This window comes from Toxotes jaculatrix, chromosome 16, assembly GCF_017976425.1.
Source record: "Toxotes jaculatrix isolate fToxJac2 chromosome 16, fToxJac2.pri, whole genome shotgun sequence".
Classification (NCBI taxonomy): domain Eukaryota; kingdom Metazoa; phylum Chordata; class Actinopteri; family Toxotidae; genus Toxotes; species Toxotes jaculatrix.
The window spans coordinates 22,578,998-22,600,463 of NC_054409.1; the positions used below are offsets into that span (position 1 = coordinate 22,578,998).

The 21,466-nt window shown below is 43.9% G+C and overlaps 1 protein-coding gene across 1 annotated transcript; it reads left to right on the forward strand.

The window, feature by feature from the left end:
- The first annotated feature begins 424 nt into the window (after nucleotides 1-424).
- On the forward strand, nucleotides 425-21,146 carry pik3r1 (phosphoinositide-3-kinase, regulatory subunit 1 (alpha)). Its single transcript, XM_041058282.1, is given in 15 exon segments — nucleotides 425-676; nucleotides 2,047-2,661; nucleotides 11,216-11,308; nucleotides 11,501-11,575; nucleotides 11,942-12,073; nucleotides 12,739-12,940; nucleotides 13,343-13,425; nucleotides 17,833-18,038; nucleotides 18,145-18,321; nucleotides 18,409-18,534; nucleotides 18,626-18,768; nucleotides 18,861-19,037; nucleotides 19,171-19,245; nucleotides 19,341-19,511; nucleotides 19,800-21,146. Coding segments are annotated over 14 exon segments (2,187 nt in total). The 5' UTR covers nucleotides 425-676; nucleotides 2,047-2,324; the 3' UTR covers nucleotides 19,990-21,146.
- Nucleotides 21,147-21,466: the final 320 nt, after the last annotated feature.

The following is a 21,466-nucleotide window of genomic DNA, read 5'->3' on the forward strand; positions in this document are numbered from 1 at the left end:
CTCTCAGAAGAGTGTGGAACTAGAAAACAAATGAATATTCTGCAGTAGGTTTTTTTATGTTCTTAAATCCCCTGGAGTACTTGTCTAGCTTTTCACACATAGTTTAAACGGATATCTTTACAAGGCCTTTAATATTTTGTATGATAATGCTTTGAAAATAATCCCCGTGAAATATGAAAGCAGTCACTGGTTATAAAAACCAAACGGACTTTGTTTAACATGAGGGCTGCGTGCAGAAGTTATGTAATTTCCATCGGTGTTTCGTGTTGCGTGCGAGAGGACATGGAAGGGGGAGTCTCCACCGCTGGCGCGAGCCTGATTGGTCAGGTTGTGTGATGTTCATGATTGACAGGAGCACGGACCAATGTGCGGCCGTGCTTTTGTCTTGGCCCCCTTTGCTGGCCGCAGTGGCGAGTCGACGTTCAAGGGAGCGTTTGTTCGGGACGGGGAAGCCGTGCCGTTATGTCGAGTGGCTGTAGCTTGTAATAGTTTGTACTACTCGTTAAAGCGGATTTAAACCCAAGTGGCGGATATTTGTTTTTAGCCGTACCGATAAAGGATCCGTTTAGGGTTGCATTTTATTGATAGTACGCCGTAACTGTGAAGTTTGACGGAAGTGTTTCAGTGTGGAGCGAAGAGGAGCCGTTGGATTTGCCAGTGGATCCGTGCAGACTCGGTATGTAACTTGGCTGTTCCAGGGTCGCAAATGCTAACATGTACGCCACTTTGTTAAAAGGTGAAAAGATGATTTAAGACGCTGCTTGTTAGGAGAGGTACATGTTCCTGAAGGTAGTTAGGTTTAACTTTGGTTACTTTTTACCACTGTGTTAGCTTGTGGTCTTTTCCAACTTGCAAATCCCTTTTTCCTCCTTTTGTTCTATAACTACTGTTAGGACTTATTCTCGGTGGTTTGCTCCTTTTTTTAACTTCAGTAGCAATCTTTAATCAGTTCTTGTCGTAATTACTTCCATCCGATAGCTAATCAACCCCAGTCGGTAGTGTTAGCTAGCTGCTAACTTAGCTAACTAGTCTGCTCCCTCGACATCTTTTCAGACACTGCTAACGTTACTGCCTTGGACTCTCCAAAAGTCGTGCAACTTGCAACCATGTAAATGTTTTCCAACTCCACAAGTTTGCTGCCAACACATATTTTGGGAATGTTTAACACACCCGGGAGGTAGCTGTGTAGTTTAAGTGACAGCGCTGTGAATTTAAGTTGTCACGGATAATGCTAATGTTAGCAACCATATGTTGGCTGAGCAGCACTGCAGTCGACCCAGGGTGCCAGGAACTGTTATGTGTAATTGTCGCTATTTAAAAAAAACATCTAAAGAGTGTTGAGATCTGTATCAATAGCTTGTTTGCATTTGTGAGACTCATTTTGCTGTTGATAAGAATTTCCCCAACAGAAATAGTAGTACAGTGGGACTGTGAACTAACGTAGATAATCAAGTTATTTAATTAAGTGGCTGACATTACAGTTAATTAAACACACTACCAACGCCTCTTTATTAAAAGCAAATATGATATCCCACAAACTTGGCCTGTGGCGTGGATTAACAAAGTTAGTACAAAGTAATGATAAAAGTTGGAGTAAGTTGAATAAAGTGTGATCATTGTGTATGCACTCTGTAAATAACTGAGTTAAGGTACACAGTATTAATTGTGGGGGAATTGGGATGATTTTATTGATACCAGCGCCATTATCAATTCTGGTTATTGGTCTATTTCTTTATTGACCCTCTTAGCGATTCCTGGTGAGTTTTCTCTGTGTGTGTGTGTGTTGGGGGGGGGGGGGGGGGGTTCAAAGAAGGCAGGCCTACCCAGGTTTTCAGCATCTGTGGAACAGTTTTTATCTTTGCGTCTGAACACAAGCTATTCTAAGCCTGCATAGTTTATGTATAAGTGCACAAAAACAGGCTCGTACACACGTAAAGTTTTGTTGCATTAATGTCGCCATCATCGTCTTTCCTCGTGAAGTGAAGCCACGCGTTGGACTATTTATTCCTCTCTGTAAGAATCGTCTTATCTCGTCTCATCTTACAGGTCTGGATAGCATTCTCAAGATCACAGCTGCAGGCCATTTACTGATGGGTACATACTGTGAGGCAGCACGCCAGGAGAACTGCAAATCATTCAGAAAAGACAGGAACTGTGAAAGAATGAAGACAAGCTAGATACTGTCTCTAGAGAACTGTTGAACACTAAAGTATTGTTGGACTACACATACCTGGACTACACACATAATCAGAACCCTGAAAAGTAACTTTGCTGGTTGGTGCTCATCTTATAAAGAACACCCTGACGACGCGAAGTGATCAAAAATGAGTGCCGAAGGATATCAGTACAGAGCGCTTTATGACTACAAGAAGGAGAGGGAGGAGGACATTGATCTGCATGTGGGGGACGTACTGTTGGTAAGCAAAGGAGCTCTGGTGGCTCTGGGGTACACTGATGGACTGGAACAGAGGCCAGACGAAATTGGATGGCTGCCAGGCTTCAATGAAACCACTCAGGAAAAGGGGGACTTCCCTGGGACATATGTCGAGTACATCGGAAAGAAATGGATCTCTCCCCCCACGCCCAAGCCGAGGCCCCTCAGACCCTTACCTGTAGCTCCAGGCTCCTTCAAGACGGAGGCAGACTCTGACTCAGAGCAAGGTGAGTTTAACACCAGACCACAGACTCGTACAGTAAAGAGGACTACAGCTAACAATTATTTTAATTATTGAATAATCTGATAGTTATTTTGTTAATGACGTGTTTGGTAAATAGTGAAAAATGCACATCACAAGTTCTCAGAGCCAATGATCACATTTTTTCGTCAAAACTATAAGATATTCTAAATATTCAGTTTACTCTAGATTCTGTAAGAGTTTTAGCCACTACAGTTTTAGTGTCGTTGTGGTTGTTGTCGGTGTGCTCATCTGTTGTAAACTAGATCCATAATTTCACAGCTGTGACGCAGAAATCGAATCTGGATTCAGGTTAATAAATTGTGAGAAAGATGCTGATTTAGCACAACAGTTGCAGGCTTTGAGAACCAGTATCTGTCCAGTGCCGTGCAGCTGCACTGAACATGAACCAGGCTCAGTCCCAGAGGACAATGGCACTGGCAAGCATCCAGGCTATAGTACACTAAAGCATCTTGTGCCAGCCATATGTTAGTGGATATCATCTGTGTCTCCCCACAAAGCCGCATCTTAAGGGAATTATATTCCCTTATCAGTGTTGAGACAGATGATTAGATGACTATACGTGGGTGATTAAGGCAAATTGCTCTTCTGAAAGCCCGAGGGCAACAGCGAGGCTGGCTCCATGAAAACTGAAAATATAAAAAATGAAAACGATTTCCTGCATTTTTAAAATTGTCTTACTTACTTATCGTAGTGCGTTAGCTGGCAAGCTACTTATTCACATTTTCAGGTCACCTGAGTTTTGTTCCGAACAGGGTTACGATTAACTTCCAGTGGTTGTTGGTCAGGCGATACTGTAGCTCCTAAAACCAGAATGTCTCATTTTGACTTCCCTGTTTGTATTCATATTAAACAAAATACAGCGTGCATCAAAAGTGCTGTGGAGCGATTAGAAGCGTTTATTTGCAGTTTTGACAAACTTAGACGAGCAGCGTTCCTCCCTTTTAGTGCAAAGCTTGGCTAAGTACATCTGATCGATCTCTGGAGCAGATACGAGATTAAATCAGTCTTTTATTTGACTTTGAGTACAATGGCAAACAGTCAGCGTGTTTTATGTGATATCTATGTGCAATAATAAAAATATTGCCTTAGGGCAGTTACAGTTGAAGGCCAGGCCTAAGAACTGCAATTAAAACTAGCATCTTTTTTAAAACACGGTGGCTTGCATGAATGTGCGCTTATAGCTTTCTGCTCACCTAAAGAGCAGCTGTAGTTGCCAGGTTTCTAGTTTCTGCCCTTTGTGGTAAGTTTGTGAAATTCTTTGCTGTGGTTTGCTGGTTGAACGAGGAGCTGTATGAAGGGGGCATGTGTTGAATGGCTGTGTCGTGATTGAGTGGCAGCGCTGAGCCTGGAGCGAGTGTGAATGTAGCACCGGGAGAAGAAAAGTCTCTGTGTCCTGGGCTGTGGGAGACGTGGGGGGAGGAGAAGGGGCCCTGGGGTTGTGGGCAGGGGAGAGAGAGCCCCTGAGCTAGCTAAAGGGTCGGCGCACGGGATAGTGTGCAAAAGGATCAGGACTTGAGTGAAGCTGGGGGCTTGGCAGAGGGGCTGAAGCAGGAATGAGGGGGGGGGGGAGGGGGGGGGGGGTTTGGGAGGAACTTGGGCTCTGCATGCTCAAGGGGGCTTTGAAGAGGGGCTGAGGGCTCTGTGATGGAGGCAGGGTCTTGTTGCTCCCAGAGTGTTTGTGATTTATTGCGCACCACCAAGGGATTTCACTCCCTTCCTCCTACTCCTCTGCTTTTTTTTCCTCCTCCTCCTCCTCTTTTTTTTAATGTTTTGATAGCTCCTACAGTCAGCTCTGGCAGGGGGAAAAGAGGTGGAGAATGGAGGTTTGGAAAGGGGCCTCTCCTCTCTGAGCCACAGGGGTTTACATGAGTGCAGCAGATGTGGAGAGGGTAAGAGAGAAAGAGAAGAGGGCCGGGCTGGGAAACTATTCCGCCTCATTCCAGCTCTCAGCCTTTTTTTTTTTAATAAACATTAAAGTGTTGCTCCTTTTCTGGGCCTCTCAGTTGAGAGAATATACATGTGTTTGGGCCCACCTAGAAAAAGGAACTCAAAAGATTGAAACCCAAAGAACGAAGTCACACTAACTTCAGATTATAGCTCAGTTTGGTTGAGTTCATACAGAAATGCAGACTAGATTTAAAAAATTGTAATTCTTCCATCTCACCCTTTAAGCACCATTCGTAGGTTTTACACTGATGTAAAACAGATGTATAGTACGTTTGTTTTATCAAAGTAACAAAGAACGAAATTCAGAAATGGGAAATAATTTCAAGAAGTTGAATTTCATCCTGACAAATAAGTGTAATACAGTGTGTTTCTTAACATAGTCGATGCATGCCACCAGTTCAGGCAAATGTGTTGAATAAGAAGAAATTGTCTGAGTCATTGTGGTGCAAACTAAGCAAGCTGCTTCTTGCAGTTTGTGAGCATCGTGTCAACACTTTAGCCAATTGTTAACCATAGTGAAGTTCAGCGATGGGTGGTGGTGGCTCTAAATAGTTAAATGTAAAGTGTTTGCAGTTCTCCGTGTTCACTGTTTTTGTGTGCGTGTGTGTGTATAATTGCCCTTTATCTTCCAACAGTCTGAGTGAACATTCTTCCACATGTTAGAGATAAAAAATGTGAATAGCTGGTTGTTACTCTACATGCTCTCACAGGGTTCAGCCTACATGCTGAGTCTTGTTTAAGGAAATATTTGATGCCATCGGGCTATCGGCGCTCGCTTGTCTGAGGCTTATCAGTATGTTGTGGTGTAGCTAGCTGCACTGCATTACACTACTAACAAAGATGTGAAATTGCAGATGATTATTTGGAGAAAAAAAAATCACAGTCTTTAAATCTTCTGTAGCTTTCTATTAAATATGACATCAGTATATTTAAAAAGCAGATTCTTTTTCGTTACCAGTGTGTTTGGATTTATGACGTAGCAGACTACATGGAACATCTGGGTTGAAGCAGTTGACTTCATGTGTATGAAAGATAGACATTTTAAAAGGAGCTACTGGAAGGAAGAGTGCAGGCTATACAAAGGAGGCAGTTGCAGGGAGAGTACTCTGCATAGCTGGAGATTGAGATAATGTGGCTCTCCTTCGCTGGGCCTCTTTAGTACTCAGGCTAACATCTGCTGTATTGAACAGTCTTTCTGTCACTGCTGTGGATTTTTCTCCGCTAAGACTTCACTTTTCCCTTAAATTGGACATGCACCAACTTTGGTTTTGGTTTCAAATTGTTATATATCACAGTTTCTTTTCAGAATGGACGGTCACAGATCACCGAATCCATCCCAGTCAGTGGCAGAAGGAACAGATCAGAAGTTTTATATAACTCGATAGTTAGCTCTGATATAGTGTTCCTCTGTGGAACTAAAGGCAGCTGGGGCCAGGAATGTGTTGGCACTTCTTTGGTGGAGGCGTGCGCACAGACTGCATGGTAGACTGATTTGTAGCTTTGTGATGAATCAGTATTGTGCTAAGTGCTGATTGCAGTAACTTGGTGCACAATGCAACTGGACAATAAATGGTTGCACACTGAATGGGACCCCAACGATCGCTGTTTTACACGGTCATTGTTATCAGTGTACATGCTGCTGGTATCTGGCTAATTTTACATAGTTTAGGTTTGTTTGATTTCTTGAATTGGTAGATTGTTGTTATTACCAGATATAAAAGTTCTGCTGTGGGTTTAAAAAATCGTCACTTCTGTTTATTTTATCTGCTAAGTATCGGCCTGTGATGTTGGCGTCATTAGCTGGGGGTGGGGAGAGCGGCAGCGTCAAATCCGCTGCCTGCTAACGTCAGACTCAAGCTGGATTTAAATATATTTTTGGCTTGTCATAGTTTCCAGCTTTGAGCTGTGTCACAGAGGATTGTTTATTAAATGTTTTTGTCATCCCCATGTTTATTTCCCCGAGACTTCTTTAACTTTTAGAACATGTGGGCTTCCTTATTAGCTTTTCTGTGGTTCTCTCTCAGTGTTAGCAACTTTCTTTTTTCTTTTCCCCTGAGCCCACTGCTACTGACATCATAACTAAGACCCTCAAATTATAACTGCTGTTAATATGTCCATTTTAAAATATCCTGCAGTTCAATGATGTGCCAGAGAAAGAAGAGAAGTAACATAATTTAAGGGCTCAATAAACCCAACAGTGTAATTTGTTTTTTTCCACTAAACTGCATTAGCACATAAATCCATAAGATTTGTATGGAATTGTCTGCATGAGAGCGTTCATAACTGTTTCATTACTTGACTGTGTGCAGAGACCAAAGTCTGTATTGGCAAATCTTCTTTACTGGAGTCAGAGCATGTCTGCTGGCAGGATTAAGAAAGAGAGAGAGAATAAGGCAGAGGGAGACAGACTGATAGACTCAGAGAAGCAGTACAATAAGACAGAGGTGAGATTAGAGACGAGCACAAAGTCAAGGGGAACAGAAAAGGAATTTCAAATATGTGATTTATTAAGCGAGGGAGGGAGACAAGGTGGACTAGCTGGTGTAGATCGTTTTTTTTGTGCAGGCCTCGTGCTGTGGAGGTGTGGTGTTACATAATGCTCTGATCAAGATGGATCATAGGCTCTTCTAAAGGCTTCGCTTACCTTCAGCCTAGAACTCAGTTCTATTAAAACAACAATCAGTTACTTCATTTCTTGTACCTTGTATAATTTTACGTATCTTGAACCTCATCCGCATCAGATTCACAGACCAGTATGGGTTTGAAATCCAAAGTAAATCCAGTATATCAGAGTAACAGTGGAGAACTTCAGTATAGTTACATGTCATGAAAAGTTGCACAACCACATATAGTCCTGTGTCATTACTGTATGACAGATATTGTGCAACAAAGGACAGGTTTTTTGGCAGGGTAAAGTCCATTTAATGTCTGGTCCAACTGATATGGACATTTGTGTTCATACATATGGATCCTCTGGGTAATGTCTAGGTAAGTTCAGGGTTTGCAGTGCATGTGTGAAAGCATTATCAGTCTGTGCTCACGGACCCAAGCTGACAGACATGACGTGTGCTCTGGTCACTTATCTCTCTGAAGTTTCATTTTATTTTAATGAAAAGAGGTTTTATCATTTCTGAGAGAGGTGCTCTGTAAATTCACACAAAAAAAAAAAATTCAGATTCAGCTGCACATCACAAAACTGGTTACTTGTGATTTAGTGAGAGCTCTGCTCTTTATAGGGTTAATTGTCAAGCTGTAGCAACAGTCTCCCCATTGGCTGTTGCTTCGCCTTTGCACCGCATCTTCCGTCCTGCAGGAGGAGACATTGCCTGCCCTTTTCTGCTCGCTTCAGCTTAGAGCTGCATCATTCACTGACTTAAAGCACAGGCATGTTAAAGCATGTTAGTGCCCCCCATACAAACATATGAATAACAACTCAGCCCTGTTTCGTATATTTTACCGTTAAATGTCTGAGTAATGTTTTACTTTTAGTCCATCACTTGCAGCCTTTTCCAGAAATGACACTGCACAAACTGTCTACTTGCTTTTTTTTGTATTATAATTTTTAGTCATTGCTCAATAATGTGCTGTCACGTGTGGTGTGATGTGCTTTCTGTAAGGTTATCAACTTTTACTGGCTAGACCTTTTTCAGACAAGAAGAAATGGTACAACCTGAAAATGCTGGTTACTTGAGTGGGCCTGCTAAATTTAACCTAAGTGTGTGCTATCTTTAGTACGCCCGTGGTGGTGCCCCAGCCCTGTCCTGCCCACAGTCTGCAGTTCGTTCGGTTTAGACATACCGTTTTGAGCCGGAGAGATTGTCTCCCACACCACAGCAGCACCAGTGGCAGCTGCATCGACTTCCTCGGCCTGTGGTTGACTGTCTACTGACTGGCTGAGGCCTTTCTGGATATCATGAGAAGAGTCTGCCAAACATGCAGGCTTGTAGAGGCATGCCCAAGGGGCCCCTGTCTCCTCACTTTCCTTTCCCAAATTGCCACAGAAACCAGCTTCCATAGAAAATCTGAACCGTCTCATGATGTGTGTGTAGCCCCTCAGCTGCTCCAGACAAAGCAAAACAACAGTAGTAACACTGCAGTAAATCAAAGAGGACTATTTAGTATGTTTCTGGCACTGTTTTTAATTTGTTAGCAAACTATTATAAAGCATATGGTAAAAATCAGCTACACCTGTTTTCTCGACAGCAGTAAAAGCTAGAATTTGCCAATACTATTGTCATTACTTAAATGAACAAAGCAAATGCTTCTAAATTTGGTAATTTGTGTGTATTTATATGGGTTGTAAGATGTGGCCGGTGGGGGCATGTAGATCATTTGATCTCGTGCCAAGGCATCTCAGAAATCATCGCTGATAGCCTGAAACATTTCTGCCATATTTTGTCGGCTACTTGATACAATTCCATCGGCGCTGAAACTATCACATCGTCGACAGTACCAAGAAGCAACTCTATCTCCAGCCTACACTGTGTCACATAAGCCTTTGGATCACTTCGAAGAATCTTCTTGTTTTAGGAGTTATCACCAAGCTGTTTGAGAAATCCAAGCAGATGCTTTTATTATGTTTTTGTTTTTTGTTGTCTGTTGTTTAAAAGCGTTCATAATCAACAAAAGGCTATTTTAAAAACATCTCATCCAGTCTTTTGTTTGTCATAAATGTTGCCTTTATTAAAACAAGCCCACCGTGGGATTTAGCTCTGGGGTAATTTTTATAGTTACGAAGAGTGGGCAGATGGGTTTAAATTTAGCTTCAGGTTTGTGCATAGAGTTTCTCAGAAAAAGGTTGGCTGCCGAACGGCAGCCGTGTTGGATATCTTGTCTGGGAGAAAGGTTACACTTCCAAGGTGTGCGATGGCAGCACTGCGTGTCTCGATCTCTATTTAGGGAAACTTTGGTGTTCTATCTCAGAGTTCACTGCTTCTGAGAAAACCCCCCTCCTGCTTTGCAGTTCCAATAATGTCTTCCAGATGACCAGTTGTCCTACATGGAGTTCTGTGTGTTCTGTGGTTAGAAGGACTTTGGTAATCCAGTTTCTTCACACGCAACATGCCAGCCTGTGTGCTGCGCTGGCCAGAGAGGATGTGGAATTGGATGAAATGGTTCATTATTTGCCCGATTGTACATTCTTTAGTGGGAGAGTGTAGGTCTGCGGTAATGACTAGCATGCGTGCATCAGTGGGACCGCTAGTTGGACATTTTATTGCGTGAATAAAAAAAAAAAAGTGATAATTTTTAAGGTAGAAAGGAAGAAAAATATGGTCACGAGAAAGGGTTCTATTCATCAGCATTTTGAATCTGCAGACTTGGTGGTGAACAGTCGAGCCTTTCAGAGAAGTGCCCTTTCAAAATGTGCCTTTGCAAATCCAAATAAAGTCCTCGCCAGCCCCTTCATCCTTTCATGTCCACACCTGGGTACAAAGTTCTAAAGGAGAAATGAGGAAAAAACTTGGACCTGGCTTACCTCATATCACAGGGTATTTGCTTAGTTCCCTGGTCCACCAAACCCTAACTTTAGTGCTCAGCACCTCCTTTTTTTTTTTTGAATCAGTCTGTTGTAAATACTCACCTTTTACTTTTGAAGGCAGCGCTTTGGTCTTGGACCTGTTTCCTTTGAAGCTCAAAGTAGTTCATAAGTCATGAGCCTAATTGACCATTGCTGGTTCAGATGAAGCGCGGCCCTCACCATTTTAATTTCACTTAAACATCAGAACTTCTGATGGCTGACAAAGGGGATTAGATTTACTGGAAAAGCAGCCCATTTAATTTCTGTATGGGTTACTTTTACTTTCTATTTGTGCTTAAAATCTGTTCCCATGTATTTGCTGGTATGACTGAGAAATCACCTAAATTCTACACAGAATAAACCCATTCATCGTCACCTCAGAGAGAAATAGGCCAAGTGAAATCCCCCTGCAGCCATTGTGTTTTCAAAACAGCCAAAAGGCTCAGACAGTACGTTGTCTCATTTTGTCTAAATTTAACAGCCTCTCAGTCAAAGCTCTTCTGTATTTCAATACCGTGGAAGATATTTATACATTTTGCATGTGAGCGTTAAACCACTCGTGTTTATACTTCCGCTGCGTGAATTTTCTGCTGCAGCGATGAATGAAATCTATCATGAAGAATACGAGTTAATCTTCAGTCAGTATTCAGTCGCCTATCTAAGGGTATTTTAAAATACAGAGGTTTTGTGTGTGTGTTGCTTGTCATAAAAAATGTATTATTTGAAGGCGTCACCTTGAGCTTTAGGAACTGTGATGGGCATTTTCACCATTTTAAAAAATTTGAAAGATTAAAGAGTTAACAGATAAATCTAGTAAATAATCTGAAGTCGTATGTTCAATGCAGTGCTACTGCTAATCACCGACAGTGGTACTGGATTTACACCAATAACGGGTTTGACTGACAGTTTTATTTTTGTACATTTATGCTGCTGTCGTGCTTTAATTTAAATTTTCAGTCCACTCACACCGGGCGGGTTTGGCAACTTATTTCCAATAGGCCACATATTGAAAAACCTCCTTTCGATCACGATCTGTTGTTCTCTCCTTCAGGCTTCTGTCTGCTGGACTTGACAGAGCAGTTCTCCCTTCCAGAGACCGCTCCGCCCATGCTGGCCAGACTGCTGGAAACTATTGAGAGGAAAGGTGAGCTTGACCAGGGAAACCTAAAGTTACTCACCTTCAGATGCTACAGCACTTGTGCATCATGGGAAAATTAACCGCCTCTTTACAGCCACGTTTGGCTGCACTTACGTGACCTGTTACATAGAACCTCAGGAACCAAAAGGTGTTAGTTTGGTCAGATGTAGTGATTGTTGTTGTGCTGTTTATCTGCAGGTCTGGATAACCCTACTTTATATCGAACATTTACTGCTGGTGCTGGACTTGAGGTCAGGCAGTATTTTGATTGTGGTAAGTAGTTTTTTCTTTTTTTTGATCACCCCTTTAATCAGCCTCTGTGAAGTCTGAAAGTTTCCAATAGTTGAGTAGAGAGAGACAAATACAGAAAAGAGGAAGTGTAACTGACAAAAAAAAAAAAAGATCGGCACAAAGCGTGATGCTGAAGAGAACTACATGTGCCATATGTGACGTAAAGAGATCTGTGTGTGTGCATAAACCGTGGGTTATAAAGAACAGAGAGAGCCATGGTTTGTGAAGGCTTTATTGCATCATATAGTTCAGCACATTATACCTGAACCTGTAATTAAAGATTTCACTGTGCAGGAATGAGTGTGTTGTTTAACCCCGTCTGTGTGTGTGTGTTGCTTTGCACTTCAGATCCTCCCTCGGCAGACCTGGATCAGTTGGAACTTGCGGTCCTGTGCGATGGACTGCGCAGGTACCTGCAGGATCTCCCGCAGCCCGTCATCCCCACTGCGATATATGCTCAGATGGTCCTCACTGCCAAAGGTGAGAACAGGCAACGCCAGCGCAGATTCAACGATCATTTCTGTACTGCACAGTTGGCCTGAAACAGGTGCTGACGTAATGTTCCCCTGGCCTGCTATTTGAACATTCAGTACTTTGAACTGAAAACCACAAGACCTCATCAGTGCCCTTTGCCCTTCAAAGAGGACTTTTCTTTTTTTATTCTCTCTTTTTTTTGTCTTTTCATTTCTTTTATTCATTTTTTTTCCTTCAGTGTAACAAACAATACATAATCAGTGTATTTTGTCTTTTTCTCTGTCCCTCGTCTGTCTGTCTTGCTGTCTCTGGAGCGAGCACAGATAAAATTCTCACACCACACTCTGTTCTGTAGCTCTGCATTCTCTTGCCGTCACATGGCCAGAAACAGGATATCTGTGGTTAATAGGAACTAAAACAAGCCTGAGAGTTTATCTCTAGCATCTCAGAGCAGCCAATCACCTGCCAGTGTACCTTACGCTTATTGTCAACCACACAATCTGTCTGTGGTTTTCAAACCTAACTGCACATGATGCTTTTTTCCATCCTCGCTGTTTAAAGAAACAGCTCTCAGTTAATGCTCCCCTTCAACTTAGGCAGGGTTTAACGCAGGATCGGTTTTTCACATCTGTCTTGCTGACCTCTCGGCCGTTCTCATCTGTTCTCAACAGAGGTGGTGAACCCCGAGGAATGTGCCCAGCTGCTACGTCGCATTGCCAGCACCCCGAGCCTGCCTCCCCAATACTGGCTAACTCTCCTGTGTCTGCTAAGGCATTTTGCTAGAGTGTGTCAGAACGGCTCCAAGAACCTGCTCTCTGCTAGAGCCCTGGGCGAGATCTTCAGCCCCGTGTTTTTCAGACAGCAAGCAACCAGGTGGGTGTCAGAGCAGCGAGATCGTGCCTCGCTGCTGCATACCCCGGTCTGTCACCGTCAGACTCTCAGACAGCAGACAGACAAGAGTGTAGGCTCAGTCATGCAACACTGAGACATACAAACTCAAACAGGCTGCTGTTGCAGACACTCACATTCAGGCAAACACACACACACGCACGCATGCACACAGAGAGCACAGTCTGTCAGGCACTCTTGGGTTTTAGCTGTACACGGATATAGGTTGGAGCTTTTCTACTTACCAGCTGTGCTGCACAATTAAAGTAGCTAAGCCTGAATTACCATCAGACTGAAACCAGCACAGAGAAGCAGAGACGGTCACCTGGGCGGTAAAACACTGACTTGATTTAACCTATCTTTTTTTTTTATTCCACCCTCCTACAGTTGTGAACCCAGCCTGGATACTCACATCAAGATCATTGAAGTTCTGGTGACGAGTGAGTGGAGTGAAAGCCAGGCTGCTCCAGGTAGTTAAAATTTCATTTCTAAGTCCTGTGGGTTATTAAATTTTTTACAAAATGCAAGCCTGTCTGCTGCTGTCTGGTCGGGGATTTGTGCTGCATTTATTATTGGATGCATGGTCGTCAAGGACCAAACTGCTGCAGAATGTTAACTGAACGCCCCGAGACCTGAACTATTAATAGCTTGAAGAGAGGTGTTGAGACTTGCAACTGCTGCAGTTGTGGAGGGGCCACATGCTGCACTGTTGTGGTAGACTACTGGCATTGTTGGGTAAAGGCATGTTCGGGCTGATTTATCATGTGCAGATAAGTAGATACAGATTCCTGACTTTCTGTATTGCAGAACAGGGGATGTCTGCTTCTGCTTCTGAGCTTACACATTTTATCATAAGTAAATTAATGACATGGTACAGTAATGTACAAGGTTCCCATATAATTTTTTCTGGTTTGCATAGTACAACTTTGTGTTGTACTGTGACAATGTTGTTGTCACAGTGTTGATTTTTGTGTCTGTGTGGCTTTTGAATTTAGCTGAAAACCGAGCATCTTGAACATGATAATTTCCATTTGGCATGCCGTTTGACCGCAGAGGAACGAAGACAGAAAACGAAACCTATTGATAAAATCTTGTTTGACATTCTGACTGGTAATATGTCAAATGCAGAACTGCACAAAGTCAGTTTTTCATGCCTGTTTGCAGCGGTGGTCTGCACAGATGAAGCCGGTCTGGTGGTGTGAGTGCAGCGCGTTGCGTGGCACAGTAATGTTTTTACAGTGCTAGTTAAAAGGACTGTCGTTGGCTGGGCCAGAGGCCCGGGACTGGCTGTGGCTGTTTAAACTTTTTATTACCTGTTAGAGCTATTTATAATGCTCCTGTGCAAGGCCCACTCTCAGCTGTCAGTAATTTGCACCTGCGGGAGCACTATGGCAGTGGGACAGATGGGTGGATGAATGATGGAAGGGTGGATGGACAGGCGCTCAAAGACCAAAACGCTCCAAGTTCTTTTTACACACACACTCAGACACACACGACCATGTCAAACATACGATTAAGCTCAGGTGTGCCAAACTGGTTTCAGTCACCTGTCTCGCTCAGATAACAGGGTCACAAGAAGAGAGAGGAAGAATAGCCCACTTTGTAAACACACATGTACACTCTGTACATGTGTTTCTGTGAATGACCCGTGTGTGTGTGTGTGTGTTCGGGTGTCTGCGTGCCTCCTCCCAGTTACTGCGTGCCTATTTTAAGTAAGCGACAAAAGGCCCACTTAGATTTGGTTGGCTGGAAAGTCGGCCTGCTCCACAGAGCACTTCTTGTTAACTGAGGGCTGCTTCCAGTTTCTAGGGCCGCTCTCCTCCCTCCCTTTCCTCTCCCCCCCCCGTCAGTCCTCCCTCGGCCTGGATCTCCACATGTCCCTGCCTCAAAGTGCCCAGCTCAGCAAATATTTGAAACTTTGCAAGTTAATCATAAGACCGAACACCCCCCCTCCCCCTCCCCACCCCCCTCTGCCTCCTCCTTTACAAACAGAGAAAGAGGGCGAGAGGGAGTGACCAAAGAGATGGAGAGAGACACGCAGACACACGGCTGGCACGAGTGGCTGCTTTCAGAACAGGCAGCACTGACACCAGAACAGCTACTGCTAATCATTAACTGTCTGCCTCCATGTGAGCAGGCCTCAGCCTCGCAGAGCTCAGAGAGAGAGAGGGAGGGAGAGAGAGAGAGAGAAAGAGAGAGAGAGAAAGAGAGAGAGAGAGAGAGGGAGGAGGAGGAGGAGGAGGAGGAGGAGACTCGGCCCTTAACCACACTCACAGCAGGAACTGAGAGTCAGTCAGCTAGACAGTCACGATTTGCACCTGCCTCACGCCGAAGGGATTACCTGGATTTCATTAAGAAGCACATAAAACCCGTAGCCGTCTAAGAACTAAAACAAGCCACATCCAGTTTCATCTGTGGCCTGAACTATGAAATGGAGCTTTACTGGAGGACTTGAACCGAACTCTGTTGGATTTAATTTACCTTTTGGGAGTAAAAGTGAAGCGACAAAGAAGAGATTGTTGATTAACCAAAACATGCACCACAGCTTGCAACGTAAGTGTAATGTTCTGCGTCTTTGTTTATTTATTTATATTTACTTTCTTTTTTTTTTTTTTTTTAACTGTCAGACAAAAGTGGAACAGTGCGTTTCTGCTCCTTCTGCCTTCAGGCTGTAACGAAAAGGGCTGCATGGGTAGTATAAGAGACAAAAATACCACAGCTTAAGAAACCAGAAAACAGAACAAGAATAATAGGTTTTTGTTTTCTTTAAGTTTCCAGTCACAGCTTTCCGCAAACAGTTTCGCTCCGGGCCCCTACTCATGCCGTACAGTTATGAGCTGCTCGGCGTTGCTCTGAGACACGCTGATGAATATTAAGAGTTCAGAGTAGATTTTCAGTTCAGTCCTACAGTTCAAAGAGGCCTTAAAACATCCCCAACAGGTCATACTGTACGTGACGAGCATTTTAAACCTTACAGAAATCATTAGAACCATTTATCAGGCATGTTCATTAGGGAACACACTCTGACATTATTTCCTGATTCACTGATTTGTAGTCAGTGTGATGAGTTTCGTTACTTCTTCACTCCGAGCTGCGTCTATTTTAATTTCACTCAGGAAATCAAGGGAGCTATCTCTGTCATGCCGAGTGTCACGCTGTGGGATTACAGGCGTATTTTGGAGCTCTGGGTGCCACTGACCAGGCCAAGCATTATAATTTAGCTGCGTACGTGCTGCTGCAGCAGAGCTGGCTTTGTCTGAGTGCCAGCAGTGGGACGGACTAAACCTCTGCACGACACGCAGAGAGGAGGGGCCAAGCAGCCTGCAGGAGAGCGAGTGATCGAGCTCAGCAGAGAGAGAGAGAGAGAGAGAGGAGAGGAAAAGCATGGAACAGGCTGCAGGTCCTTTTTTCCTCCCCTCTGCTAGCGGAGAGATGCTGCACATTGGCTCATAAGACGGATGCATATTAGGACGCAGTGCCGGATGCTGCAGAGAGAGAGAGAGAGAGAATAATGAGCTATTTCGGTTTTCAGTTTAGCTGCAGTGTTGTAAAGAATTGAAGCAGGAAGGTAGAAGGTAACGGGCTTTCAGAGTGACCTCATCGCTCGCAGGAAATGAAAGATGCACGAGTGGCTGGTGACGGACACCCAGTGTGATTGGCTGTGGTAAGTGATGTAACACGTTACTGAGCAGGCTGCCCTTAATGGCTTTTCAAATTGGTGTGTAGGTGGACGCACGAACAAACTGTTTATTGAGCCTCTTCGGAGAGAGCCAGTCGTAAATTGCAGTAAATGTGAGTGCGGAGCTGTCGGTGGGCTAATGCTGGATAAGACTGGATTGTTCACATGACTGGTTTTAAGACTGAGAAATTTCTAGCAATCTGGGGATGAAGTGTGACCAGGTGGGAAGGCAGATGTTCTGAGAAGCGCAGCGGAAACCATGCGGTTGTGGTTGAACTGCCAGGCTGCATTTTGCAGGTTGTAAACCTTTGCATTTTATGCCATGTCACAGTTGTAGCTACCTTGGAAGTGAATGGTGCTCGCAGCCTCGCTGAGCAAAGTTCCCGCAGGGTCTGCTGCAGCAGAAAGGGTGTTAATGCGGAGGGAGTGAACAAAGGCAGTGCAGATTTGTGGGTTAAAAATAGCCCGCTACCGTGGTTCTGCTTCTGCAAGCTTCAGTGTGAAGCTGTCAGCCTGTGAGCAGCCGCTGCAGATTTAAGGCTCTTTATAGATCCATGCCTGCAGTGAACACGGTTCGAGCGAGTCTGTCTCCATCCGGATCATAGACGCAACGCCACAGGAAAAGGTGATCCTGAGAAAGCTCGTAGGGAAATCAGCTCTTTATTTACCAGTTCACAGCCTGTCTACTGTTTTATTATAACATTTTCTGTGTGTGTAGTTTAAAGTGTTTGTGGCGTCGCTCTGTGTTCATTACGGGCATCATTTTGTGTGCACAAACACATTAAGGTTACAGGCTGTATTTGCAGCTTGGAGTATTTATAGAGAGCCCCTTTTCTTGAATGAAATTCATTCTCCCTGACTCACGCTTCATTTCTCCTCCCACTGCCTCGGCTTTACTGCCTCTCTGCTGGAGAGGGGGCAGTTTTTTTTTTTTCTCAGCCCCGTTAAATCAATGGAAAAAGGATGAGAGAGCGCCACTGTGTGTGTGTGTGTGTGTGTGTGTGTGTGCTAAATGTGGGATTAAATAAATTCAGACGTTACAGCTTCTGTCAGATTTAGCAGAGTCTCGTTCGATTCATCGCTACGAGACAGAAAATGAAGCATTTAACTCTTTAATGTGAACGTGAGCACACACAGGCTCCAATCGCACTGCAGCACGTTTATTTACATCCTGCGCCGTCCCCTCTCGTCCTCACAGCTCTACCTCCAAAGCCGCCCAAGCCCACATCTGTGACTAACAATGGTATGAACAACAACATGGCTCTACAAGACGCTGAATGGTACTGGGGGGACATCTCCAGGGAGGAGGTGAATGAGAAACTGAGGGACACCGCAGACGGTACGTTTTTGGTGCGAGATGCCTCGACGAAAATGCACGGAGACTACACTCTGACTCTGAGGTGAGCTCCTTCCTCCTCTCGGTCTGAAATCATATCAGTGCTCTGATTTATTTTTAGCACTTAGTTTAACCTTTTCTGTTTTGCTTTCTCTTCTTGTGTCGACAGGAAAGGGGGGTAACAACAAGCTCATCAAAATTTTCCATCGAGATGGAAAGTACGGCTTCTCAGACCCACTGACCTTCAGCTCAGTCGTTGAGCTCATCAACCACTATCGCAATGAGTCACTGGCTCAGTATAACCCCAAGCTAGATGTCAAGCTGCTGTATCCGGTCTCCAAACACCAGCAGGTAAGACGTTAGCAAAGTCTAAACCAGCACATTTACCAAAGCTTTGGCTGCAGCGTTTTGCACTTGCTGATTATGAATGTGTTTCAGGATCAGGTGGTGAAAGAAGACAACATCGAAGCTGTTGGGAGGAAGCTCTGCGAGTACCACCAGCAGTACCAGGAGAAGAACAAGGAGTACGACCGCCTGTATGAAGAATACACCAGAACATCGCAAGTCAGTACCACCCACAGTCTGTTAATATCATCAGCGATTTTACTGTGACGTTTGAACACCGTACACTAAATCACGTGCCTTCTTGTTCCAGGAAATCCAAATGAAAAGGACGGCGATAGAGGCTTTTAATGAAACGATAAAGATCTTCGAGGAGCAATGCCAAACACAAGAGCGGTACAGCAAAGAGTATATCGAGAAGTTTAGGAGAGAAGGCAACGACAAGGAGATCCAGAGGTAAGAACACACCAGACTTTAACGTGAGCAGAAAAGAGGCAACGTTTAGCAGATAAAAAGATTAACTGTGTCCAAAACGCTGCTGTTTTCAGGATCATGGGGAACTATGAAAAGTTGAAATCGAGGATAAGCGAAATCGTAGACAGCAAGCGCCGACTGGAGGAAGATCTGAAGAAACAGGCGGCAGACTACAGGGAGATCGACAAGAGGATGAACAGCATCAAGCCCGACCTCATCCAGCTCCGCAAGACCAGAGACCAGTATCTCATGTAAGTACAGCGCTCAGAACGGTGCCTCTGCCAGTTCTGAAACTTTCCTCCAGAGGGAAGTACGCGACCCCCGGGAGGAAATCAAAATGGATCTGCCCTGGTTTCTGATGTCCACGTGTTTTCTGTCTCGTAGGTGGTTGACCCAGAAGGGAGTCAGACAGAAGAAACTCAACGAGTGGCTCGGAATCAAGAACGAGAACACAGAAGAGTGAGTGTCGTTGAAATCCGAACGAACTGGAACACAACACAGTTTGCCTCTGGCTCACAACTTTACACCTGTGTACTTCACTTCTGTTTTTCCAGTCAATATTCTATGGTGGAGGACGACGAAGACCTTCCTCATCACGACGAGCGGTCCTGGAAACTGGGCAACATCAATCGACTACAGGCAGAGGGGCTGCTCCAGGGCAAGAGAGACGGAACATTCCTGGTTCGGGACAGCAGCAAGGCAGGATGCTATGCCTGCAGCGTCGTGTACGTATCAACCCGCGATTTTATATTAATATGACAAACTTTAAATGAGATCTGCTTGATTTATTTAACTCTGCCAAAGCCTCATATTAGCTTCAGCTAAAGTTTGGAATATGTTTGGTGTTTTTTTTAAATGTCCAGTACAAACAGGAGGATTGATTACAGCGAGAAACCTTTCATGGTTGATAAAGATTTTAATAGCAGGAGGTTTAGAAAAACAGGAGTTCAGGGAGAGCACTTCTGTTGCCTGCAGACAGAGAACAGACTGTGACCATTGTCCTTCCTTTGCAGTGTGGACGGCGAGGTGAAGCACTGCGTCATCAACAAGACCCCCTCAGGTTATGGCTTCGCCGAGCCGTACAACCTGTACAGCTCATTAAAAGAACTCGTACTTCACTACCAGCACACGTCTTTGGTCCAGCACAATGACTCTCTGAATGTGACGCTAGCGTACCCGGTTTATGCCCAGCAGAGACGGTGAGGACCCGGATGTATCCACATGGACACAAAGAAAAGGCCTCATGGGAGTGGGAGATTACGCGTCCTCGGACTCCGTGATTAAAACGAGGCACCGATGCCCAACGGAGGTAGAGGTAAAAAAAAAAAAAGACGCAATAAAGCCTGAAACATTTCAATGACTTTGCCTGACTACGAGCCGGAGGCGAGTCCGAATGTAGATTTATTTCTCTATTGCTTTTTGTGGGAGCACAGAATCAGGCGGAAACTGCTGAACTCCCCCCCTCGGAGGACATATGAGGCCTTTTCCCAATGGTGCTTGTTCTTTTTCAAAGCTTTACCAGTCGGAATGTCCAATCGCAGCAGATAAACTCTTCAAATGGAACTTTTCCCGCTGGCCACAACTTTGTTTTTCCACTTTTGTTTTGTTTTTTTTCCTCCTTTCACATCATTTATGTGTTTGTGTGTATGTGTGTGCGTCTTTGTTTCCGCACAAGTGTTTGTGTGTATGTGGCTGAGTGTGTGTGTGTGTGTGTGTGTGTGTGTGTGTGTGTGTGTGTGTGTGTGTGTGTGTGTGTGTGTGTGTGTGTGATTGTCCATGTGACCAAAACTCATAGAATCAGGAAACTGTGTGACGTCTGGTGTGTGTGTGTGTGTGTGTGTGTGTGACTGTGACTGTTCAGTAGCAAACCATGGATCAGCTGATAAATGTAGCAAAATGGCACTTTTTAAACAAAGTTTAATTTTAATTTTTTTTTGGAAAAGACTCCTATAGACGTTTTTTGTTTTTGTTTTTTTAAAGGACAGCAGAGAGGACGCGTTGTCCACATCCTGCTTTCTAAACTGTTGAGCATTATAGTGCAGAAGCAAACTTGATCTTTACTGTGGGCAGGTGGACTTCACCATTTCGTGTACATCTGTGAAAAAAAAAAGTCACGAATCAAAGTGCGCCATACCAAAAAGGATCAGTTCCTGTTTAGTTATATTCTGATCTGCTATGCAATTCTTTCTCCATCATTTCTTCAGGATGGTTTTATTCTGTTGCAACTCACAATATAAGCTTGTTTTGTTGCTTGAAAATCTTTTAAATCTTTTCCTGTGTAAATATCCCAGAGGATATTTTGTGTCAAAATGCCAAGATACAGTTAAAAAAAAAAAAAGAAACTGCTTATGATTTCTAAAGATAATAATAGAAACATACACTTTATTATGATTTACTTTAACAGCTGGTATAAAGATGGAAAAGATGAGTATTTTATTTGTCTTTTTTTTTGGGGCTTCAAACTAATGGTCTTCTCAGGCAGAGCCTTTTGAGTATTTGCTCAAACCTACATGCAGTTCTTTGTTGAAACGGACAAAGAAAGTTTGAGCACTCAGAGAATGGGATGATGGGATTGTACGACCCATATCAACCACAACCATGGAAACAGTATAGATTTATTTTGTTATAATATATATATATATATATATATATATGTTCCCACATGAGAATATATGAAAGT